Source organism: Camponotus floridanus, unplaced genomic scaffold (genome assembly GCF_003227725.1).
Source record: "Camponotus floridanus strain SB8 unplaced genomic scaffold, Cflo_v7.5 scaffold56, whole genome shotgun sequence".
NCBI classification, from domain to species: domain Eukaryota; kingdom Metazoa; phylum Arthropoda; class Insecta; order Hymenoptera; family Formicidae; genus Camponotus; species Camponotus floridanus.
Window position 1 is genome coordinate 989,636 of NW_020229725.1, and position 25,811 is coordinate 1,015,446.

Sequence of the window (25,811 nt, forward strand, 5' to 3'; positions counted from 1 at the left end):
GAGGAGGTTCCTCTTGATCCTTCGCGAGGTGGGAGAGAAAATCTCGCGCATATCAGTTCTTATCCCTTCTTCATCGTTTGAATCTCTTGAGAGAAAAAAGAAAGAAGAAATCCGCGGAAGAGAAAGAACAGAGAATTTTACATTTCATTCTGTTGAATTTAGATTCGCGTAGATATGTTTCGTGTAAGACTAATGGCATCGCAATACGTATATTATAATTTTCATTATAATTACAATTAATACAATCTTAACTTTTATATCGAGGATTTATGCTGTTAACAGAAGTATAATATGTGAAAAAAACAATTTGATTATATGACTAAATTGATAGAAACTCTCAATTGTATCCTTTTTTTGTTGTTTCTATACAATTATATTATTGAAATTCAAAATTAAAATACGAATATGTATAAACTAGAAGAAAGCATGCTGCAGTATTAATAGGATTGAAATAGGAGAATAGGATATGCAAGTTGCAGAAAATAAATTAATAATAAATCTTAAATAAAATAAAGCTTGACATATTTTTCTTAAAAAAATTTTTTTAAATGACGAGATTCAGGCTAATACAAATCTTCAAATACTGTATACAATAATATTACATTCTCGATAATTGTAAAGTATATTCTCCATATGAAATTGGAGTTTTTCAACTATTGTTCATAAGCCAATAATCAATTTTTGACTAAAAAAGAATCTAAAAATTGAAATTAGCTAAAACTATTTATTATGAAGATTACAAATTTGCCAATTATTGAAAATATATTAAATATCGCACAAATACCGATACTTGAAAAGAATTGTATTGTTTCAAATACTATTTCTGTCTATTTTACTTAACTTTTCATAAATTTTATTTCTACAAGATGACATACACATTCTCCTTTGGACAATGATGCACAAGATTTTGTATTCTTGCAATAAAAGAGATATAGTTCAGCAGAGATATAGTCATTTCGAGAATGTACTTAAATTATTCACATCATAAATTTGTGCCCAAATAATCTTAATTAATTTTAATTAATCTTAAATTACAGTTTAAGCTCATTTGATTTGTTACATTTACATTGGTCGGATTTATAATTGATAGCTGTTTCTCTCGTCTCGAATAAACACGAAACTCTAGAACAAATAAAAAAAATACATCACAAACTCACATTTATGGATTGCATCCTTAAATTCCAATGACGGGAATTAAGACTGTGTGTTATTTTTCCAAATCCTCAAATCATACCAGCAACATTCTTTCTCAAAAAACCAACAACCTCTTTCTCAAAAGTAGTAAACTGTTTAGGCGGAGAGTTTATCATTTCTTTTTTGAACCAAAACCAGAGAATCCCATAATTGCGGCCATTTCATCAGAAGGTCCAGCATCATCCTCTGCCAGCTCTTCAATTTTCCTTTTTTTGTCTTTTCGCTTCTCTTTCCTGTATTCTTTGATTTTTTCTTCCTGTGGATAATAGAAATATTATTAACATAATAAATGAGGTAATTACCTTAAACACGATTTTGTGTAGAAACAAACCTCTTCTTTTAATTCCTTCACTCTCTGTTCCAAATCATAATCTTTCTTTTTCTCTTCAAGCTTCTTTTTATTTTGTGCAAATCTAGCTTTAACCTGTTCCAATGTGGATCGCTCTATCTTCATGGACATACCCAGATTCCGTTGATCTGTAGAAATTAAAAATTATAAAGTTGAATTAAAAGTTCTAAATTTTAATTCTATATCATTAATTTATAGATATTTTAACTTACGTTTTGTACCATTGATATGATCCAAGAAATTAATGGAATCTTTGACAACACAATCGCAGACATTACAATAGTATCTAGAACAAATACAATAATGGTTATAGTAATGTTTCATTCATTGAGAATCATTATCAATAATTGAGAATAACTTTATAAAAAGAGAATAGTATTTTGCATATTTATTTATTTATTTTAATGTATTCAACTGTGTAATTAAATCTTTGTAAGATATTGAAAAATTGAATTATACCCTCCAGTTTGTGACGATGGTGTATTTTTATTGATGACGACACTTTTTCCTAGTTTTGATTCAAGGTCAACTTTGTAATCTCTCTGTTTTAGCAATTCTCTTTTAACTGCTGGTTGTTTGGGAAGTCCTAATTCTTCCTCCGCGATCTCTTCTTGGAGTCTTTGAAGCGCAATCCTTTCATATTCTTCCCGGTTCCATTTCCTCCGGTGATCATCAGGTCGCTATAAAAAAAATATGTTTTATTAGTAAAATAGATAGAGATAGAGATAAAAAGATGTATTTCTTTTAATAGTATAATTATTTAGATCATTTTGCAAAGTTATACTATTTCTACCATTTGTAATATCTAATAAAATATCTTTACAACTCAGGGTCATAAAATTTAATTAAATATTAATAATAATGGAGATTAGAACTAATTACACACAATATCAATTATTTAATGATTCATTTACACAAATTAAAACTAATTTGTGTAAATGGAATCATTAAATAATTGATATTTAATGTCATCTGCGATTATCACAACAAATTTCAAAAATGTATATAATTACCATAGACATGATCGCAATATCTTTCTTTCCACAATCATAAATTATTTATTCTCACAAAATTCGTAAATATTATGGCTCTCGTTCCTTTCTGTTTTCTATTCTCACTGTTCGTTGCTCGTGCTTTCAACCCTTTCAACTTTCATGTTATATTTCATAGTCATTGACTATCAATGTACTTAGATGTGCGTGTGAAAATCAAGTGACATTTGATGGGGAATTCCATTGAACCAATTTGCAAATGACCACTCGACTGGTATCTAAGTAACCAGCAATGATTGACCAATCAGAAAGACTCATTTTAAATTGACCAATTGGCGACGTGGACAATTAAATTCCATGTAAATAAGAGATAACGTAGATTTTCGCAATTTATCTAACAATAAGTATTATCATATACATTATGTATTTATGAATAGATAAATAATTACATCTTTAAAAATATCTTTTTATATTCTTATACTATTATTGCAATATGTAATTAAATATATATGCCATGTCTACGCAGAGTGGTGATATTTTTAAAGCGGCCTTTTCATTGACGCTACTTTTTAGCGTCAATGAAATTACACCTTAACAGTTGGCAGCCCTACGAGATAGGCTGTGCAGCACTGCGCGTATATAAAATAAATTTGAAATCGCTTCTAGCCTAACCATCTTCACGCGATCGACTTTATTTGAATTGCACGGCATCGCATCGAATTATGATGCGGCGCCGATTTGTTCGAACGTAATTCGGGACATCGCGATGCTGTATAAGCGTCGAATGAGCACGAATTGTCACGCAAATATGATAAATCACATCTACTCACCGTTCACCGGCTGTTCCACAGACCGCTCCACTCGCTCGCCTCGGGACGTCCCATTCCGATCTTGATGCACACGATATCATCAACGCGAACGCGCGACACTTTATTCGGCACTCCCGATATTCGCTCGTATCCGATAATCATCATCAAGGGCGCAAATAACACGACGCGACTTCGCTCCATCTTCGCGATCGCGCTATCACTGAACTGTGAAAAATAGCTGTCGCGCACTTTCACCGACATATTATGAAAGTCGCGCGATCATCCTTGGACACTTTCGATGCTCTTTCACTCGCGATATTCGTTTAAAAACGGTTAAAAGACGCGAAAAATGCGGACGTACGACGATCCGCGTAACTGCGTATGACTCCGATTCACGTATGACGCGTATGACGTAGTAGCACGCGCTAACATGGCGGCCGAACCAGTGCGCATTCATTTCTGCGCACTGGTTCGGCCGCCATGTTAGCGCGTGATCGCTACGTCATACGCGTCACTGCTACGTCATACGCGTCATACGTGAATCGGAGTCATACGCAGTTACACGGATCGTCGTACGTCCGCATTTTTCGCGTCTTTTAACCGTTTTTAAACGAATATCGCGAGTGAAAGAGCGTCGAAAGTGTCCAAGGATGATCGCGCGACTTTCATAATATGTCGGTGAAAGTGCACGACAGCTATTTTTCACAGTTCAGTGATAGCGCGATCGCGAAGATGGAGCGAAGTCGCGTCGCGTTATTTGCGCCCTTGATGATGATTATCGGATGCGAGCGAATATCGGGAGTGTCGAATAAAGTGTCGCGCGTTCGCGTTGATGATATCGTGTGCATCAAGATCGGAATTGGACGTCCCGAGGCGAGCGAGTGGAGCGGCCTGTGGAACAGCCGGTGAACGGTGAGTAGATTTATCATATTTGCGTGACAATTCGTGCTCATTCGACGCTTATACAGCATCGCGATGTCCCGAATTACGTTCGAACAAATCGGCGCCGCATCATAATTCGATGCGATGCCGTGCAATTCAAATAAAGTCGATCGCGTGAAGATGGTTAGGCTAGAAGCGATTTCAAATTTATTTTATATACGCGCAGTGCTGCACAGCCTATCTCGTAGGGCTGCCAACTGTTAAGGTGCAATTTCATTGACGCTAAAAAGTAGCGTCAATGAAAAGGCCGCTTTACACACTGAAAAAGTTGAAGCTGTTTGAACTTTATTTTATTGACGCCATATCTAGAGAAAGTCTAGTGATTTTAATTTGCCGCTGGTTTCTAGCGTCAATGAAATTGCACCTTAAGGCTTTTCTCATAGCATTTCATAAAATAGATGGTATATATGTGATTGGTTCATTCTTTCAAATCCAATGAATGAGTTTAGATAACCATTCAAGATATATTATTGTTATCTTTAGTTATCTCAAGTTATCTCTTTAATTTATTGTACATACATACACATTAATATGAAGTTAGCATGTGACCTATCGTAGTAAAAATATGAAATTTATTCCGTTATATTTTGTCACTTAAATTTAATTAGGTCTAAATAGAAAATAACGAGGAAGGCCAATCGAGGCCAATCAAAAATGATATCGATAAGAAAATAACTAGGCATTCTTGAGAAGCACGAATATTCAACGTGTCAGGTCAACGTGTACAAAAATTTCACAAATGGTGCGCATCCCCTTAGCAAATGTCAATTGGGTTTTTTTATCTGACGCTTTATTTCCTTTCCTAGAGCTTCGGATGTAAGCGTTCTTTCATTTTTTAACTTGTTTATCAAGAATTGTTTTGGCTGATTGTCAAAAAAAAATATTAATATGTCAAAATAAACAATATATATTGAAAAATAATTTTTTCTCTTAATAATTTTTATTTTAATTATTTCTTCACACTAATGTATATGATGTTTTGAAAATGACATCCTGTAAGTGAACTTTATGGAGGATTAACTATTTGTTATCGCATTGCTATACTTCTATAAACATATTTGTGTACGATGTATTTAATTCTTTCATTATACTAATTTATATTATCAATTAGTTTTATCTCTTGAGGACAAACAGTAAAATAATATTTCATTTACAGACAAATGATACTTTTTTGCTTTTTATTTATGATAGAATAAAATTGATTATTTATGATTTCAAGACACTCAAATACTTCTTTCGAAAAACTCACATTTATTTCTTATATTTTTTCTTTTAGTAAAAAATGTAGTGGAAAAATATCTGTGTTACTTCATCAGAATTAAAATTAATCTATCATCAACATGAATAAGACTTCGAAAAGTAAGTATATCATTTATATATAGAAAAGATAGATAATTCTGATATAAGTAGGAATATCTCAAATATTTGTGTTATAGAAACTGGACAAACATTGAAGTATGTGAGTTTAATTACTCTCACGCTTCAAAATGCTATGGTTGGCCTCAGCATGCGATATTCGCGTACTAGAATAGGAGATATGTTTCTATCTTCCACTGGTAAATATCTATAATAGAATTAATTTTATACAATAGAATTATCCTTCTTTCTGTCTATAAATAAAAAATTCTTACTATATTTGGAATAATATTTCTTTTTTTTTAGCTGTTGTGATGGCAGAAGTAGTTAAATTATTTACTTGTCTAATACTCGTATACATCGAAGAAGGAAGCTTTGAGAAATTTTACAAAGCATTACATATGACAATCGTGAAACAGCCTATTGATACTTTGAAAGTTTGTGTGCCATCTCTCTTGTATATTATACAAAACAATTTACTTTATGTGTCTGCATCTAATCTGGATGCAGCTACGTATCAGGTAGGGTATATGTTTAAACTAAAACATTTCTATAAAAAAAATTCTATATAAATAATAAAATATTTAAAATGAATAACATTTTACAGGTTACATATCAATTAAAAATTTTAACAACAGCTTTCTTCGCAATAGCGATATTACGTAAAACTCTACGTATCACCCAGTGGAGTGCTCTGGTGTTATTAGTTATTGGAGTAGTTCTTGTACAACTGGCTCAAAGCGTAAAAACGCCTTTACTCTCGGGCATCGAACAAAATCACTGGCTAGGTTTCTCCGCTGCTCTGAGCGCGTGTTTCCTATCTGGCTTCGCGGGAATCTACTTCGAGAAAATTCTCAAAGGCTCTGACATCTCTGTGTGGATGCGAAATGTACAGTTAAGCGTGCTATCTATACCGTTTGGCTTGGGCACATGTTTTCTACAGGATGGTGATGTCATATACAAACAGGGTTTCTTCTTTGGTTACGATTTGTTTATCTTTTACCTGGTTATCTTGCAAGCGGGCGGTGGATTGATTGTAGCCATGGTAGTTAAATATGCTGACAACATATTGAAGGGCTTTGCTACATCATTAGCCATTATCATTTCTTGCATAGCTTCCATTTATCTGTTCAACTTTCAACTATCACTTCAATTCACTTTAGGTGCATTTCTCGTAATATGCTCGATTTTCCTTTATGGTCACCAGCCGAAAATTGTATCTCTCGATAAACATACATCTGCTGAAAAAGTCTGACAGTAGTGAAAATACTGGATATCTCAGTATAATATGAATAATTGATTTTACAAATTTTCACAAGATTTTATAAATTTTCTCATTATTTAACATTAATTTGTGGGATATAGAGAATTCTAATGATTTAGTGAAAAATAGAATCAATTTAAAAGAAGAATCAGTTTAAAGAACTAGTGTTGATAAATAAAAATCAATGAAAAAGATAAAAGATTTGACAAATATTCACATTGTTATATTGATACTATGTGTATCGAGAAAAATCAGTATCAATATCTTTGGTAATATTTTCTATTGTAAAACACAATGATATAATTGATACAATGTATATATGAAAAAAAATCAATTAGTGCAATCATATTTTATATTTGATTCCAGTATTTATCTCTCTTGTGACAGAATGGAGATTTTACACAAACGATGATATAGAGAAAAGTGAGATTATATTTGTAATAAATTCGAATTATTGTAGATACAGAACATTGACACTATTAACTATTCATTCATGATGATGATGATTTTATTTTTTTATAGCGATAGTTTTAAATACATTCGTATACATTTGATTAGAATATATTATTAAATCAGTAAAATATATTTATACTTATATGTACTTAAGTAGATTTTAATAAATGCAATTTTTATGAGGATTTTTCTTTAAGATTTCAAGTTAGCAATTTTTAGAATACAACGAGACAATATTAAACAAAAATTTATTTTGAATCTTGCACATAATATTCAATTGATATAATGATAAATTGAATAATTATGAAGTAAACAAAAATGTATTTTTGGAATGCAATGCTTCAATGGAACAAGAAATATCTAAATGTATTTAAAATAAAATCAAGTTATGAGAGGGACTTCGTGTTAGGTTCAAAATGTAATTATATATATATATTTTTATTCATATTGGAAATTGACTCAAATTTTTACTTAAACTGATATGTTTAATTTGTAAACCTAGTTATGTATTAACGTGAAGAATGCAATTATAGATATTTTTTATTCTCATTTATTTATATAAATCAATTATCTTAATTGTAGTCGATTAATCGATTATGGTTTTATATCCGTTTCAAGAGTCATATCGCGGCCATCGAAAATTCGCGCCATATCACGTGCTCATAAATTTTGACTTTACTACAGCTGACAGTTGGCGAGCCTGAACGTCGAAATACACGCATTCGGGCGAGAGTGAGACGCGAAATTTTTCGTGTTCCTGCATAAATACATACGACGATTATGAGCGAGTCCCAGTCGAAGAAAACGAGGATCATGAGTTCGTTGAGTCAATTGAAGGACCTGACCACGGTGGTCGCCGACACCGGCGATTTTCATGGTAAGATCACGTCGAAATTCGAATTCGTTCAAAGGTGAAGGTAGGTTATTTATGTGATGCTTATGCGATTTAAAGGGGCAAGGAGGGAGGGAAATACTTGCAACGCTTGCACTCCCCCCCCGAATGTGTCTCACGTGATAATTCTTCGAATGATACGTGATTATGAAATTTATTTTGTGATCGAAATTGTCTCAACGAGAAAGATATGTCGAAATCTATTTGTTTTCGTGTGTATTCCGATATCGCTCGTCCGATATCGACGGTGAACAAAAAGCTATTAAAAAGCGTGAACGAATAATAATATGTATCGGATTATAAATTTTAATTGGAGATACGCTTTCTTGAAGAAACTAATCAATTCAAATATAATTTGATGACTAAACGAGATTTGTTACGCAAATAAATTAATAAATACTTTTGCCTACAAAATATTTAAAAAAAAATTCGTATATCGTTTATCCATAATCATAACAAGCTGTCGGTATATTATATGTATATATTATATACTTATTTTATTATATATTCTTATAATACATAATATAATCCTTTGAAATTTTCTGCTTTCTTTATAAAAAATAATTATTTTTATATTAATACTATCGTTAATTTTTACAATTAAAATCCTTTTCACGATTTTCATGATTTTATGAAAAACGTGTTAATATATGAATGAATTTTGAAATCACACGCGTACATCAATGACCTTGTATAAAAGCTTTTTTCTTGCAACTAAGTTTATGCCTTATAATGAATAATGCGTGTTTCATTATGTTGATCGCACTAACGTTACTCGTCTGATTCACCTGGACGCGTGAGCTTAATTTACTCGTGTTCCCGTCAATTTAGAATTGTTATTTAGACTTTATGAAGGTTTATATGAGGGATCATGGTCAAAAATCGAATGATGTCGCATAGATTTATCTGTGCGACTGATAAAACGCGTATCAATACATAAACGAAATATTGTGACCTTTGCTGAGAAACGACCTTTCATAGTATATTCATTATTCTTATCACTAATAGAAATTAAATGGAAATGGATAAGCTATTAAATGAATAAGTGATAATGAATAAAGATAAATATGGATAATAATACAAGAATAATGAAGAAAAAGTAATTATAAATATAATAAATAACAAATAATAGTACATAGATTAACATTGCAGAAACAATATTATATTATTATAAATAGTATTATATTATTCGCTGTAGCTATGGAGCAATTTAAGCCTACAGATGCAACGACAAATCCATCATTGATTCTTGCTGCTGCTAATCAAAAGAAATATGCTCATTTAATTGAAAAGGCTGCTGAATATGGCAAAAAGTCTGGATCGTAAGTATACATATTTATTATGTGACAAATTCATTTAAATTTCTTAGTTCTTTCATATTATGTCGTTAAAAATTATATTTAAATAGTTTTAACATTAATTTATGATATTAAATAGTTATTATTTAAATAGTTTTAACATTAATTTATAATTTATGATATTTAAATAGTCTCAACATTAATTTATAATTTATGATATTTTAACATTATTTAACATAGAGATTTTTTGCAGTACTTTGGCTGAGCAAGTTGAAGCAGCTCTTGATGTCACATGTGTTTTATTTGGCAAGGAAATCTTAAGTATAATACCCGGGAGAGTTTCAACAGAAGTAGACGCTAGATTATCTTTCAATAAAGAAGCCAGCATTGAGAAGGCGAAAAGATTGATTGCTCTGTACGAGGGACTTGGAGTGAGCAAGGAACGCGTCTTGATCAAGCTTGCGTCAACTTGGGAAGGCATTCAAGCTGCAAAGTAAGCAAGAAACAAAATTAAAAGATATACACATTTTATGTTTAATTAATAAATGTTCTAGTAATAAATAATAATTTTTTTTTAGAGAATTGGAAGAAAAATATGGGATCCATTGCAATTTGACATTATTGTTTTCTTTTGCACAAGCTGTCGCTTGCGCAGAGGCTGGAGTCACTCTCATTTCACCATTTGTTGGTAGAATTCTGGATTGGTAAATGTTTCAATCTCATATATCAGTTTATATATTGATACAAATGGAAAGTAAAACTAAACATTTTTATTTAGGTATGTGGCGAATACAGATAAAAAGACATATGAAGCAAAGGAAGATCCAGGTGTTATTTCTGTAACGAAAATTTATAATTATTATAAGAAATTCGGTTACAAGACAGTTGTGATGGGTGCTTCATTTAGAAACGCTGGCAAGTATTTAAATCTATGTAATTTTTTTATATACATAAATTATTTTTTTATATTCTTTTGTATATGTATGTGTGCAAGCGGGCGCATTATATATATATATATATATATATATATATATATATATATATATATATTACACACAGATATAATATAAAATATGTACAATAATACTGTTATTTTTAAGTAATTTTTTAAATTTAACCATCTTGATATTTAGGTGAGATTAAAGAACTCGCGGGCTGTGATTTTCTTACTATAAGTCCCAAATTATTGGAAGAATTAGAGGAAAGTAAAGATCCTATTCGCAAAGTTTTGAACGTGGAATCAGCGAAAAAATGTGATCTTCAAAAGATTAGCTTAGATGAGGCTGAATTTAGATGGCTCCTGAACGAAGATCAAATGGCGACCGACAAATTAAGCGAAGGCATTCGCAAATTTGCCGCTGACGTGCGCAAACTCGAAAAATTATTGCAAGAAACAATTCAGAGTTAAAACAATGAAGAATAACAGAAAGTAAACTTAACTGTACAACAATATAATAATGTGGGCATAATCGAATGTACAAATACATTCCTATTGTTTATATTTGTAAAATAATTAGTTTATATACTTGAGTACAAAAAAGTGGAAAAAAGGAATAAGGTGGAATAAATGAGATATATATTTTTAGAAATATATTATGGACTATATAGATGTATGTAAACTTTTAAAAAAATATATTTATAACGTCTAAAATTTATCACTTGTTATTTTTCTCTACACATAATTGTATAATATTTTTGTTGTTTATCAATTTTAAAAAGTGTATTCATTGATGTATTATTTCTGTATGATTTCTATATGATATCTATATGATTAAATATTAACAGGTAATTCTATGATTATTTACGTAATTGAAAATAATATTTGAAATTCGTCGTTTGTTCTTGACACGCTGTGCGCGCATGTAATCATGCGCATGCGCGGCCGCCATGTTTATTTATGTTGCGTCGTTTATAATTCGTAGTATCTGAAATCCGTGTGTGAATTGTTCGCATTTTTATTCGGGAAAAACAAATTGTACGTGTTAATAATTGTCGGAAATATCGAGAGTGATGATATAACTTGTTAATCAGTAACTAATTTATAGTGATATTATCCTCCTTTCGTTATTAGGACGAGAATACTTGATGTGATCCGATGGAGTTAACCTGCGCAGTTTCCATCACAAATTGGCGCGAATGGAGGAGTTTGAAAAGATCACGACATCGAGGTAGCTCGTGAGTAAAATCATTTATCTTTCCTCTGAAAATTGCGAAAACGATATATATTCGATGAGTTGAAAGTATAAGCAAAAGAGTCATCGTTGTGTTAATTTGATATAAAGTTTTTTGTTTATTCTGCATAAAAATGTACATTCTCTATAATATTTGTGTAAAACACAATATAGAATGCGTGGTTGTAATTATATGAATTTTTCAATCTCCGATTTAACATTATATACATACGTGATGTGTATGATTTTTACGAGCAATTGTTGTTTGTTTATCTACGATGATTTAGTATTACTTTGTTTACATGCGTGCAACCATCAGAGTCCTTTCTTTGAATTTTACTTTGTTACACAGACGTTACCTCACATAAATCACATCCACGATGTCTAGAATGCTATTTTGAAAAGTTAAACATTTATATATATATATATATTGTGGAATAAATTTTATATACACAGTAATTTTATTTTTTACGGTACTCGTTTTACATATTTAATAAAAAGAAACAGTTATTTTAGAAAATCAACTGATCGAATATATATAAAATTTATTAGAATAAATGTATTTGATATTTAGCAATTAATAGTTTTTTGATCAATCTTTTTTCTTATCGAAAATTTTATATCTCACGTCTTCTTAATTTGTAACGATCAAAAATTTAATTGAAATTCTATTATAATTGTTCATTTAAATATTATAAAAAAACAAATATTATTATACATTTATATAATTTTTATCATTTACATTTATATAATTTTTATCGTATATTTATATAATAGTTTTTATATTCATGTGTAAGAACATGCATATTTTTATCATATTCAATAAGAATATCCCTTTCGAAAGAAATCACCTTTAAAAATATTTAAAAAAATTTCTACGTAAAGATATTTTTTTTACATTATCCATAAACTTATGTAATGTGTCATCACGATCATCGTTAATATTCTGAAGTTCCTATTGAAAACATTTTTTGTCATGTTTTTACGAGCGATCCTCGATATACAGTACTGTTGTAAAAGCGAGGATTAGAAGCTAACTAACTTGTATCTGCTTCGCCGTCGTTTTCAAGTTTTACGATTATGACTGTCTTCCATGTTACCACATGGCTCACCGGTAGTTCCGGTCGAGGAATTACTCGCTGTAGCCCGGCACCCTTCCTCTTCTTTCTTCCACCGTCTTACTTCCTCTTAAGAGAGATATCTCAACCCCCTTCTTTTAGACGCTGAAAATAGCATCTAAGATCTTCCCGTAGAAGCTTGCAATGAATATTCTATTCCATTCCTAGACTTGACATAAATTTTCTCTTGCTGGAAAAATTGATCGCAATAAGAATAAATTATTTTCATATATTCATTAGTGTTTTTATTATTTTTATTAATTTTAATTGATAATTATGGTATTATTATATAGTATTTTTATTTATTATTATTTTTATTTATAATTTATAATTATTTTTTTAATTTTATTTATAAATTATTTTAGTTTAGTTTTATAAAAATATATTTTTAATATAATGTTCGGATCATTTTTTGTTTATATTATATTTAGCACAATTAAGCGTTTTAAATTTATAAATATTTTTATTACAATATCTTTAATTATAATTTTTTTCTATGATATTTATCATTTTTATCTCTGAATTTTTATCTCTGAAATTGAATTCCAAATTAAAGGTAAAAATATCTTTATGATGTAAAAGATATGTATTATATAGTAGATAATTATGATAAATAATTATCTTTTTATTATCTATACTTATTTGTATTATTGTCATAATTTAATTAAAATGATAAATGAAAATATTGAACAACAGAAAATTTAAGTTATAATTCTTGGGATGCAAGGATAATAAAGGAACAGCAGCCATTTCTAAATACAAATAAACGTCAGTATTTTATTTCTTTATATCTTAATAGCGCTATAATTTTGTTTATCGCTCCATCAAAATCCTCACAATTGCGTAGGTTTATTAAGAAATCATCCTTTGCTCGCAATCTTTCATAATTTGGCATTCGTCACAATGTTACCTATATCTTTCGCGATACGCTGCGCGATTGACGTCCGAGTCTCGGCGACGGTATCCAGGGAACCCGACGCCCTAAACGCGGCGTGAACAGAGGATCATCCTCATCGATCTCATTCCTATCTGTCGCATCGCTGTAAATGAATTTCTCCTCCGATCCTCGTCCCAAGCGCGGTGTAAATTGCGTCGGTTGTCTCTTTTCGTTAGCTAGAATTTATTCTTGATAATTATAATTGTGAGAAAAAAAGATTTAAAAGTGATGGGATGACATAGAATTTTGATTTCTTTAGATTAATGAATTAATATAATTCGATAAAGCATTGAAAATAAATAAATTATTTTTTTTAGAAGTATTACTTTTTTGAAATTATTTCTTTGAAATTATTTATTTGTTATTAAAATAACTTAATCTTTTTAACGAAATTACACATACGTAGAATTCTAAAACTAAAAATTTAAAGTAGAAAGAAAAAGCTTAATAAAAACGAAGTATTATATACGAGAAATGTTGAATCTTAATATTAATATCATGCAATCTAAAAACTTTGTTCGTAAAATAAATTATGGCTTGAATGAATCCAACTATTATTTTTAGTTTTATCATAATAATAAGAAAATTTCTGGAATCTCAAAAAATAATATCAAAATGTTAATAACAATTACAAAGCGATAAATAAGTTTAACGAGAGTTCAATTTCGTTTCGAGAAGGAATCTCGAGATTTACCTGGAATCGTGATGACGGTCCAACGCATTCCAGGTTGGTCCAGGGCATTCACTAACATTTCGATCTCGGGATTAATCTGCTGCTTTTCGTTAGACTTGTGCCGTTTTCCCAATCGCGGACCGAACCACATGCCGCTCGATATGCCGCTTTCCTGCGTGGTGGTGGTGCGTTTGGTGCACTTTCCATCGGTGCACGAGCCGAAATCGTTGCTCGGCGATCTTCCATCGTTCGACCCACCGCTCGACATCTCCAATTCTACAAGGGCACGATCAACAGGACAATCGAGAGAGGCAATCGCGTGCAATCGATTAAATTATCGTAAGGGGGTCGCTATTACCGTATTCGCCGGAAGCGCGAAACACCAAGCAGAGTAGCAACGCTATGGCGCAGACGGGGTTGCCAGTGACGATCATCTTGGATCAATCGGCGTTCCACGAGACTACTTGCCGAGTAATGTCGGGACCGGTAGTCGGACCGGGTTTTATAGGGCTGGCGAACGATAGGGACGCCGGCTTTGTTTTTCCATTTTATTGTCTCTCGCTTCTTTTTCACACCCCCGAGACCAATCACGATCGCTCGGCGAGAAGCGATTCGTCTCCATTTGAAGCAGGACTGACTGTCCTACATACACAATGAAGTTCCTGGATACAGAACACGTAACGCGAGTCCTAGAATAACGCGCCCACGTTTATACGGGGTGATTTCTGTCCTCGTCTTCGAAGGAAAATTACTGGCGATTTTCATTAATTTCTTTCAATGAATGGAGAAAGAAACTTTGTATCCAAAATAGAAATTTCTTTCTACGAAAATAGAAAAGGGATTTTATTCTATCTCACGAATAAATTTAATTATTGCACAAATAATTGTAATTTTTCCAAATTTATATCTCTGTCCCTCTTTTGATACATGAAACGAATTTTTTAAATATTTTATTAATAAGAGAAAGAAAAGAGGGCTAGATTATTTTTTCTTATTTTATTATATATCTATTTTTATTTCGTTAAATTATATGAAATTTTTTAAATTTCCATTTCTATTATTTTAATAATATAATGAAAATAAGTTAATGAAAATAGCTTCCGATAGTTTATGTGCAATATTATATATAATTACATTATTGTGCAAATTTGAGAACTATAGAATTAATAATTTACAATAATTATCATATATACTTCTTGTATATACATTGCAAATTCTATACCTAAATCCATGTATTCTGAAAAACATATATAGTGTTCACATATGTGTGTATTATCTTCTCTGATCAAAATAATTTTGTTCGAGGGTAAAATTAAAAATTCATTATAGTTACGTAATAATCGAAATATCTCGCGCATTTATTTATTTCTGTGATTTACGATAATGAATCGATTGTAAACACCATATTTTCCTTTAACAAATCCTGTTTTTCTCGCGCGTATTTTTTATACCCCACGCTGTGTAACAAATGATTGCGGCCGCCTGGCATCCGATTGAACGAACGATTAGTCTTGGATTTAACTTGTCGATCGCCGGTTTAATTCAGGGATCAATGAGTTCACATTCTTCGCACTCTCTCCCTTGTATAAAAGCATTGGATTGACCGGGCAAAGACGGCATTACTGTACGATCGCGTTGTGCCTTCGGAAAGAAGATATGAAAATCTGCGCAAATGTGCACGGATATCTATATTTATTAGTATATTATTAACTTTAATGAATTATTATTTACACAGCTTGTGCTTGTTATAAAAAAAAAAGAACGCGCGCGAGTAAAAAAGTGAAACTCGAGAAGCTTGGTAATTATGTGCTATCTTACGTAATTACGGATTAATTCTTTAATTCTTTATAATCCAAATGTGTTTTTAATTGATTTCATTACTATATTTTTGCAATTTTTATTAATATGATTAGTATTATCATCATTACTAATTATTTGTTTTTTTTAATACTAGTCATACTATTAATCTGATAAAATGTACAAAAATTTTCTTCGAATAATTTTAATTGAATAATTTAAATAAACTATATAATAAGAATTTATCTATAATTACAAATTATTAATTAATATAATTTATTAATTTATATATTTTAGGATTATCAAAATAAAACGGGCAAAATAAAAATTTATCATTACAATTGTAATGTGAAATATCCCTCAATTTTTTAAGTTTTCATATCTTCGATATTCAAATCTTTATTTATATTATGATACTTTTATAATATTTTTCATATATTTATTATAAATATTATATTTCATAATAATCATCAAGATATGATAAAGAATATCGTGTGTACATAGTACATCGTAAGATATCGATACTTTGTAAGTTATCTAATCAAATGCAAAATAATTAAAGACTTAAAATCTTGCTACTATATGTATGTTTTTTTGGAATACATGCATACACGTACACACATACGTACAATGAGTACATCTTACTTGAGACGTGCAATTAGGGGACGACTTCACACATGGACGTCGTGGTTTTTCAGTGAGATCTAAGTGGGCGAGTCGCGCATTCGTTCTGTACGCTATGGACTACGTGCGCTCCGCTACTTTCGATACTTGTCAAAGCAAACAAACGTCCGTTTCATACTTTTTTGTCTCAATGCGTATTTGGTAGACACACGACGTAAGAGCACTTGCATCTGCCGAACTGAATACGCGCCACGAAAATCTTCCCACATGACGACATTTTTCGACTCAATTCCTTCGTTCGTATCGCAAGATTCATCCGCGTGTTCGATAATAATTTAACCCAATTGTATCAATTAATTAGCATTAGTCAGAAAATAAATACGATGATTTGATATGATATATTTGATATAGGTGATATTTTAAATATGTTTTTGATATTAAACTAAAATTTAACTGAATGGAAAACAAATCAAATTATAATAAATGAGATTGCTCGAGTTATTACTATTGAGATCTATTGGGAAATATTAATTATCAATTGTCTTTATAAAATGGGATTTTGAACAGATTGCCATGGATGATCATGAGGGATGATAAGTTGATTTGACCGAAACGTACGCAAACGTAAGATAAATCTTCATATGATGTATCGCCAGGGGTGTGTTTCGCATCTGGTAATTTAATTACTGCACATTCTGTGGTGGTTTACGGTGATCATTGTTTCGGTCTTATCTGCTCGTGCGAACCATTACTTTGAATTAACGATCCATCATTCGCATGCACAAGCGTCTGCTTAGAATTTTCTCGATTAACAAAGATTAATGCTCTTGTTAAGTTTCAGGTAAAATTTTAGGGATTTCTGTCTTAATATTTCTTAATTTTTCAATCTCTTATTTTTTAAAGATTTCTGTCTTAATATTTCTTAATTATCGTTTCGTTTTTTAATAAAAAATATTTAATATATTTGTTTCATAACATATTTCGTGATTATTTTGAATAAATTTATTTTATTTATCTCCAAATCAATTAAAATTAATCAACTTTATACTCTTATTAAATGGAAGCATCCTGTATTTATTCATTCTTCCTACGGTGACTAAAGACGCGCTTCTATTGTACTTTTTGCGAGCGAAAAAAAATCGAAAATAGGCACGCGCTATGGATAGGTGCGAAAGAGGGCGGGGAAGGTGAATCCGCATCACTTTGTAAACTCTTGCCCTGACGAAGCCCAGAACACCTCCCGCGGCCGACGGTGCACGATATAAACACTCCCGCGGTACCGCAAGAACTTGGCTATTCTCGGTAGTCGAGAGAGAAGAGATTGTTCCTTCGCACGTGAAAACGAAGCCGGCTTGAAACACCCGTTGCATTGCGATCAAAAAATTGCGCGCGATTTGTTTTTAATAAATTAAATAATTACAAAGCATTTTTGATGGGAATCCATTTTATATTCCATTTCTCTGGAGTAGACTTTTACATAATTTATATATCAATAATTTCGAAATTATAAATACATGTCGAGAGAGTTGTGGTTGGTTTTAGCCAATAAAATTGTTGGCAATTAATTTTAATTAAATAGCAAAGTTTTATGTTTACTGTTTGTTCAAGAGAGTTGTTTCAAGATTATACTTTGTCGATATTTTAATTCGAAATATGATTAAATATTATATATATTATATATATTATATATTACATAATTATATTAATATTACATATATAATTATATAATATTAATAATAATATTACATACATAAATATTTAACGATGAGCTTGCACTGTTGTATGTTGCTTTGAAGTCGGGCATGCAGTAATTTAGAAGTAACAATTGCAGACAATTCCGACCGTGAAATCGAGCGTAGGATTTACGAAGGATTGTTTTGGAGTAGAATGCATGACACGGAACGTCGACATTGGAAAACGAAGGGTTAACATTCTGGCATGCTAAGTGCGCGAAAGAGATACTTGGAATATTTACTGCGATGTATTTTCTTGTAATAGACGAGGCTCTCTCTTTCTCTTACAATCCTGTTCTCTCTTCAAATTCGTATCATTCGATTTTATCAAATTTTAATTTAGCTAATTAAAAATCTTGTACGACGTGAAACGACAATGAAACGCGATGATTTTTGTTTTATTCTTTCAGCTTAAAACGCTGTTTAAAAGAGATTCATAATTTATTCCATAATTTATTCAAAAAATTCTCGAGAAGCGATTGGATATTTTTCCCTAATCTTTATAATTAAATTAATAAAAATTATAATTAAAATAAAATTGTTTAATTTGATCCAGTGCATAAAATGCACGATCGTGATAATGTGGACCGCTGTGGACGCTGCCGATAAAATAATTAGACGTAGAAAGAGTTGTAGGCTCGAATAACAAAATATGAGGTCTCGTCAGTGTCAGAGGAGCCGGTTGAAATGTTTATGTCGAAGCAACAGCGAGGCTCAACTATTAACATTCTCAAAGTCCCACGGACGTGCACGCTCGTAATATAGTGCCACTCATTGCGATAAACAAACGGCTCGTCAATCGGCTCGATAATATCGATCCCGACTTCGCGATCACTCGCGTACAATACACAAGACCGACAATGTCGTCTTCGGTTGATCCATTGGATCGTTGTTTGGGTGCGATGGACATTGATGAACCGACATCATCGAAGACAATCGCAAATATTTAGTCTCGCGTGAATCGAAGTTCCTGGTAACAAAAGTAAAAATTATAATTATGTTAATTGAATAATTTTTTTAAAGATTGGTTGAACAAATGACCGTAAATATTCTGCCTCGCGACGAAGTTTCTAGTAGCAAGATTAAAGCTTAATTACATTAATTGATCAATCGAATCGATCGAATGATGCAATCGATCGAAGGTTGCAATTATTTAGCGGAAGTTGGAGAAAATTATTGATTACTTTTCCTCGTAAAGAAAAATTTCAATGACTAATAGATATTTGAAAATCTAATTTGTAGATTTTAAAGTCGAAAAAGAAGTCACATAACTTTAGAATAATTTTTCTAAAATAATTTTTTAATTATAAAATATCACGCAAAATAAGAACGGTAACAGATTTGAAGACTGACGAAAACGAGAAGCGAGATAGAAGTTGATTAAGTAGATTCTGAGACTATTCACCAATGTGCAGGAATTTGTTTCCTAATATATTGCCTACAAGTAGAATATCAGACACACTACTATGGGATCAAGTACTGGCGCCAGGGTATCCACGAGAAATCCGAAACCAACCGCTCTACACAATGAGTTCTCCGTCTATAATAAGTCACCAAAATAGAAGGAAAAGATAGAGAAAGAGAATTTCTCACGGTTTTCTTTTTTGAATAAAATTTTATGTACATGTAAATATATATAAACTAAGAAAAAAATATACAAGATATATAAAAATAGTTGAAGAATAACTCTAATTAAATTGAGAAGAAATATTGTATATTACAAATATTAATAATATTGCGAATAATAAAATATTTAATTTTCTCATTAAAATAATACGACACAAAGAATATAAAAATATGAATAATATTTTTCTAAAATTCATATTATCTGAAAATTTCTCTTCTTTCATATTATAATATAATTTATATTAAAAATGTAATGATAATATATGAAATATAAAAATATTGCACAGAAAGTGATTATATTTATATTATTAACATGTTATCGTTTATTTATTATATCGTTTATTTTTTTTAATTAGTAATTTCTTTAAGCATAATTATTTATCTCAATATGCAATTAAACAAAAAATTAACCATGTTTAGTTTTTTGGACATAAAAATTCGAAATATGCGAAAAATGTAAATCTTAAAATAATTTGTGAAAAAGATTAAAAAAAATAAGGCATCATGCTTCACTATAATACATTGTTTATTGCTAGCGACACTTTATACATTTTAAATGATATTTTATATACAAAACTTTACAGAGATTCTTAAATCTAATCAACGCGCATTTTTGCACCAAAATTATGAACTTATTAATTATAACTCAATCACGTTTGGAGCTTATATATAAAATAATATTCTTTGGTTCAAAATATAGACATCAATCACTACAGAAGGAACAAAATTCTATGTACATACATAATGATTATGAACGCGTTATATACAAACGATTCTATCCAATAATTATACATTTCGTTAAATCGCAATTATTTAACATTTTTTTTAATTTGAAGTTTTATAAATGCTTCGTTTATAAAACATTGTTTCATCCAGGATGTTATAAATCAATATAATCGTAAATTTTCGAGAGATGTCCAAAGATATCTGAAAGACGCATCAGTCGTTAAATCGCAACTCATATTTTTTTTTACGGTAAAAAGCGTCAAGCGCAAAAAGTAATGCTCATTTTAAACGATATTTCGCGAATATCGCAGATATGTTTTGACAGGAGTGTCTTCGACGTATTTTATTGCATCTGGCTGGTCGGTGATTCTTGCTTTAATTCGAGGGCCCACATATGTTGCGGCCAACCCGTTCGTCCTTTGCTCTTGGTCGGTTCTTCATGGCCGAGATTTGGGACAGATTGCAAACACGATTCGTTCTATAAAGAAATAAAAATATTCGATGACAAATTTATCTTTATCAAAAATTAATCTTGCCTCTACAATTACTGTAATTTATATCCCGCCTAAAATGTTTTTTCTATTTCGTTTTTAATGTTTGACCCAAGACTAAAATAGAAATAGAATTTTAATGATTGTCGGACAAATTGTTCTAAGAAGTAAAAGACACGTCGATTATCGACCATGAAAATTATAGTGACCTTTATTGAGAGAAGAAAAGTCTATGTGGGCGGTAAACGGTCGCAGAAAATTAAGAAAACCACAAAATATAGGTTTGAAGAAATCAAATTGTTTCTGAAGTTTAGAATTAGAAAAAAACGATCGTTGGAAAATCAATGGATGTCCCTTTAGAATTTCCTTTGTTTTCTTTTACACTTTTTCAAACTTCCCGAAGGCAATGATCTTTCGATGGAAATTCGAAAATCTATTATCTCAATAAAACTAGATAATTATTTCATTCTCTATTTCATTCTCTTTAATTAACATTAAATTAATATTAAAATTAAAATTAATTATATTATTGTTATATTAATTAAAGTATTGAAGACAAATTGCAATTTTTAATTGCAGCATTTTTATGATTTAATTAGAGATTTTTTTTCTTATTATGTTACATCATTAATTGTATTTTAATCAAATTGATTTAAATACTAACAAAATTATTTTTCTATTTTTACTTTTGTCAGACTTTAATAATAACCGTGTGAAAATTGGACACATTTCATTTGTAACAAATCCCGAAGCATGTTGATGGTTTTAAGGTCGAGTTCTCAGGCTGACATACGTTGGCTAATTAAAGAGGCGAATGTTTACGTTAAGACGATGCTCACAAAGGCGTTTTGAGAGATTTAGGAAAGTCCATCCACAGAGGATAGAATAATTCATCTCGAAAAACTTTCATTCCGCGACCGAAGATGGTCTCCACGCTCTTTCGAGTAGCTCTCGAAGTGTTCTTCAGAATTTTTTTAGAAAGAAAAATCTCACGAGTTCTAAAAATGAAGAAAAAGTTACAAAGACAAGAGTAAAGTAGATAGAAAAAATGTTATCTCGATGTATATATCATTTAATAGAACTATTAATACTTCTTATTAGTTACAAATTATGTGTATAAATTTGACACTTCGAAGATGATATTGCTGTCGTTTTATACAGCATCAATAGATATTACAAAACTGTAATCATTACCTGATTGGATTGAGTTTTATTCCTCCTGCCATTCGAGAGAATCTCTGCGCGGAAGGTCTGCGGTTCCTCTCCTTCGTCGCTTTCTAAGACCGCCATCAGATATCCGATGTAAGACGCTGCTAGCCTCAAGGTTTTTATTTTGGACAATTTTGTGTCAGCTGGCACATTAGGTATGCAGTCCCTTAGGTCGGAAAAGGCATTGTTTATGCTCTGTGTGCGACGACGCTCTTTTTTGTTCGCCGTGTTCCGTCTTTTCGGTCTGGGAGGTGCCACGCCGCCCTCGTGAACGCCTTGATGAAGGTGTTGCTGAAGAGTACCGACTACCCCACTAACAACTTGCTGACCGATCTGGGCGCTCGCGAAGTCGTGCTCCCGTCGATGACCGGGTTGATGATGATGATGATGATGCAGGTGATGGTGATGATGATGGGACGACGTTTCTTGTTGTCCCTGGGGGTACGGTAGAGTAGCGTAATGCTGGCTGGCAGTCGGATGCATGTATTGCTGCAGCGGCGAGTAGCTCGTCTCCTGGACGCCGATCTCCTCGATCAGAGGTGGCGTCGACGCGGTAGAGCTACCTGCGCCCGAGCTATTCCCCGAAGTGCCAGAATCTACGCCTCCCCAATACGTTGATTGACTGTCAGCGTCGGGAACTGAGCTGAGAGGTCCTGTGTAAAAATTACGTTTCGCGTTTTCATGTGTTAGATGCATTAGTAGGATTAATCTTTAGATGATTTTTTCATAAAATACGAAAATTATTCGATTATAATCAGATGATTTTTCATGGAAACTTCTCTTCCGTCAGTTTTATAATTTTCGAGGTAGAGATAGTAATTTTCTTACTAAAATTCATAATTATAATTAATAATTTTCGGAAACTTAACATAGAGGATAAGCAAGCGTGAAGATTTAAAAAAAACATGATGTTTTTTAATCTATTTAAATTTCTGTTTAATCTAAAAAATTGGTAAATATTTCTGAGTTCTTCACAAGTAGTAAAGTTCCTTTTAAATTTCAGTTTTCTTCGAGATTATTAGTAAAATTCATATTAATAAAATTTAATGCAATATATGATATAATATCGCACATAATGTAGATCGATTATTAAAAAAATAATAATTTGCATGGAATATTACGAAGATTTACCGCAAAAAGCACATTGCGCTTACATGAAAGAATTTTATATATAATGTATATATTCATAAAAACTTCTTTCAAATAATTATATTTTATTATCATTCTTTATCTCTTCATTAAAAGCTAATTCGATCTGTTATGTGCGTTTTTCATTATTAAAAATCTATAACATCGCTGTTATGCAAATTAATAAAGAAAATCATGAAAGAAACGACAATAAAACTTACGAAATTTTTCCATCCTTGATCTTACATAAAATAGATCATTTCATTAAACGCGTATAAAAATTAATCTTTTTAAATACATGTACACATTATGGTAATATAAATTCATATATTGCAGCGGATATACAATAATATTCTAAATAATATGAAAGAATAATGTTTATTTAGAAACTTGTAAATGCAAAAAATGCAGAAAAATTTGTAATGTGAAATACACAGGGGCTATAATCTAACAATAAGATCTAAAATAACGTATCAAAGTAACGTAATTAATATAACAATCTTTTATTTAATATTTATATAGTAATATAGTAATGTGCACATCATTTTATTCATATATATTATATATATAATATAAATTATATTTTTTTAATAATAATCTCTTATAATAACTCTTAACGGAGAGAGAGAGCTATATTCTGAACATAATTTGAAAACTAATAACTCTCAACAGAGAGAGCTATATTCTGAACATAATTTGAAAATTAAATACAACATTGTACAACTTATACAAAGATTTCATACAAACATTTCATACAAACATTTTAATTAGTGAAATTGCGATATATATATCAATTCGAAATCACACTTAAATTTGAATATCCATAAACTCTCGCGAATTAATGATATTCTTGAAAAAATCGTGAGAGGAAATACTTTGTTATATATTTAGATTAATTTTAAAAATAATTAATTTTGTTGATATTAAAATATATGCGCTTACCATAAGGAAGCTGAGTGACATAATTATATGGCTGATGCCATTGCGGATAATATTCTGTCTGTGCCTCGTATCCACCAAGCATGGTGCCTGCTATTATCACTGTCAGGTCTTTTCAATTCACTAATTTCACAAAATGTGTTCACTATTTTTAATTTATAAACCTATTATTATATATCTTGTATTGTTTTTCTCGACGAAAGTATCTTCAATTTTTATCAAACAAATTGGACGAAAATTATCGCCCAATTATTATTTTGATTATTATATGTGTTTTTATTCTACTTTATATTTCCCGAATACCTCTAATTTATATTTAAATATCGTTTTACGCGGAATAAAATTTACTGCCGGTCGATTATTATATTTTACGATATATTTTATCACACTAATATTTTTTTTATTCTCTCACGATTATTATATTTTACAATATTTCTCTCGCAATGTTTATGGCTTTCACTGGGACCCGAATTTTATCGATTAATATGTATTTTTTTATGTATTATCTTTAATCGTCAAAAACTTTTTTGCTATACTTCCCGATCGCGAACGTCTCTTCATCAACTTTCATCTAAATGTCGCCTCGCGAGTCTCCAGCGCAAACTGTCACCCTCGGACAATTCTGGCGCTCGCCCGATGGAGTCGCTATATTCTCGGTCGGCCTCGAAATGCGGTTTCGGACGTGCAGCCAAAATGACACTGAGAAAACGGGATTTGGTGCGGTACCGATCCTGTTTTTCGGTGCGGAATCCCCGGCTGCGTTCGCCGCTTCGTCGTCGGTGGTAGTAGACGCGAGTTACGAATGGATGTACCAGGACAAGTCTGTCGTGACCCGACCTCGTAAACGGGCGGAGCCCGGTTTGGTCTACGCCTCTGAGGGGACCCCGGGGATTCAATTAGTAAATTGAGGGAGTTCGCCGTCGACGGACAGGGCGAAGTGGGGTATGATTTAGGGTATGACGTACCTCCGCATTCTCCCTCCGACGCCGACCGCTGACTTGATTCGCGACGTATCGCCATCGCCGTTGTGCTCATCTTTTTGCCAATCGATTCGAGCGAGATGCTTCAGACGCTGTTCCACGGTATAATA

At 31.3% G+C, this 25,811-nt stretch overlaps 5 protein-coding genes across 11 annotated transcripts; 2 read left to right on the top strand and 3 right to left on the bottom strand.

Moving 5' to 3' along the window:
- Window positions 1–531: 531 nt before the first annotated feature.
- Window positions 532–2,726, bottom strand: LOC105251865 (zinc finger matrin-type protein 2). Of its 3 annotated transcripts, none has more exons than XR_889237.3 (6): window positions 2,557–2,726; window positions 2,003–2,223; window positions 1,756–1,829; window positions 1,526–1,671; window positions 1,235–1,450; window positions 532–1,122 (listed from the first exon to the last, which is right to left on the bottom strand). XR_889237.3 is itself a non-coding variant. In XM_011258936.3 (6 exons), the coding sequence occupies exons 1-5, from the start codon at window positions 2,563–2,565 to the stop codon at window positions 1,307–1,309; spliced, it is 594 nt and encodes a 197-aa protein (XP_011257238.1). In that variant the 5' UTR covers window positions 2,566–2,726; the 3' UTR covers window positions 532–1,122; window positions 1,266–1,306. The 3 variants fall into 3 exon arrangements, 2 of the variants coding, with proteins under 2 accessions (XP_011257238.1, XP_011257237.1); XM_011258936.3 differs by having other exon boundaries at window positions 1,266–1,450; XM_011258935.3 differs by having other exon boundaries at window positions 532–1,450.
- Window positions 2,727–4,238: 1,512 nt separating this feature from the next.
- Window positions 4,239–7,455, top strand: LOC105251863 (UDP-N-acetylglucosamine transporter). Of its 4 annotated transcripts, none has more exons than XM_011258930.3 (5): window positions 4,239–4,256; window positions 5,563–5,645; window positions 5,723–5,842; window positions 5,949–6,163; window positions 6,250–7,455. In XM_011258930.3, the coding sequence occupies exons 2-5, from the start codon at window positions 5,627–5,629 to the stop codon at window positions 6,895–6,897; spliced, it is 1,002 nt and encodes a 333-aa protein (XP_011257232.1). In that variant the 5' UTR covers window positions 4,239–4,256; window positions 5,563–5,626; the 3' UTR covers window positions 6,898–7,455. The 4 variants fall into 4 exon arrangements, with proteins under 4 accessions (XP_011257232.1, XP_011257230.1, XP_011257231.1 ...); XM_011258928.3 differs by lacking the exon at window positions 4,239–4,256 and adding an exon at window positions 4,803–5,102; XM_011258929.3 differs by lacking the exon at window positions 4,239–4,256 and adding an exon at window positions 4,803–5,028.
- A 580-nt stretch (window positions 7,456–8,035) lies between these two features.
- LOC105251864 (transaldolase) lies at window positions 8,036–11,141 on the top strand. 2 transcript variants are annotated; one of them, XM_011258932.3, is made up of 6 exons: window positions 8,036–8,236; window positions 9,450–9,573; window positions 9,803–10,042; window positions 10,128–10,253; window positions 10,328–10,464; window positions 10,683–11,140. In XM_011258932.3, exons 1-6 carry the CDS (start codon window positions 8,140–8,142, stop codon window positions 10,955–10,957), a joined length of 999 nt encoding a protein of 332 aa, XP_011257234.1. In that variant the 5' UTR covers window positions 8,036–8,139; the 3' UTR covers window positions 10,958–11,140. The 2 variants fall into 2 exon arrangements, with proteins under 2 accessions (XP_011257234.1, XP_011257235.1); XM_011258933.3 differs by lacking the exon at window positions 8,036–8,236 and adding an exon at window positions 9,333–9,350 and having other exon boundaries at window positions 9,430–9,573; window positions 10,683–11,141.
- Window positions 11,142–13,613: 2,472 nt separating this feature from the next.
- LOC105251860 (PBAN-type neuropeptides-like) lies at window positions 13,614–14,937 on the bottom strand. The gene is made up of 3 exons (XM_011258924.3): window positions 14,807–14,937; window positions 14,470–14,724; window positions 13,614–13,951 (listed from the first exon to the last, which is right to left on the bottom strand). Exons 1-3 carry the CDS (start codon window positions 14,880–14,882, stop codon window positions 13,749–13,751), a joined length of 534 nt encoding a protein of 177 aa, XP_011257226.1. The 5' UTR covers window positions 14,883–14,937; the 3' UTR covers window positions 13,614–13,748.
- Window positions 14,938–20,889: 5,952 nt separating this feature from the next.
- LOC105251861 (heart- and neural crest derivatives-expressed protein 1) lies at window positions 20,890–25,061 on the bottom strand. The gene is made up of 3 exons (XM_011258925.3): window positions 24,725–25,061; window positions 22,640–23,307; window positions 20,890–21,432 (listed from the first exon to the last, which is right to left on the bottom strand). Exons 1-3 carry the CDS (start codon window positions 24,804–24,806, stop codon window positions 21,298–21,300), a joined length of 885 nt encoding a protein of 294 aa, XP_011257227.1. The 5' UTR covers window positions 24,807–25,061; the 3' UTR covers window positions 20,890–21,297.
- Window positions 25,062–25,811: the final 750 nt, after the last annotated feature.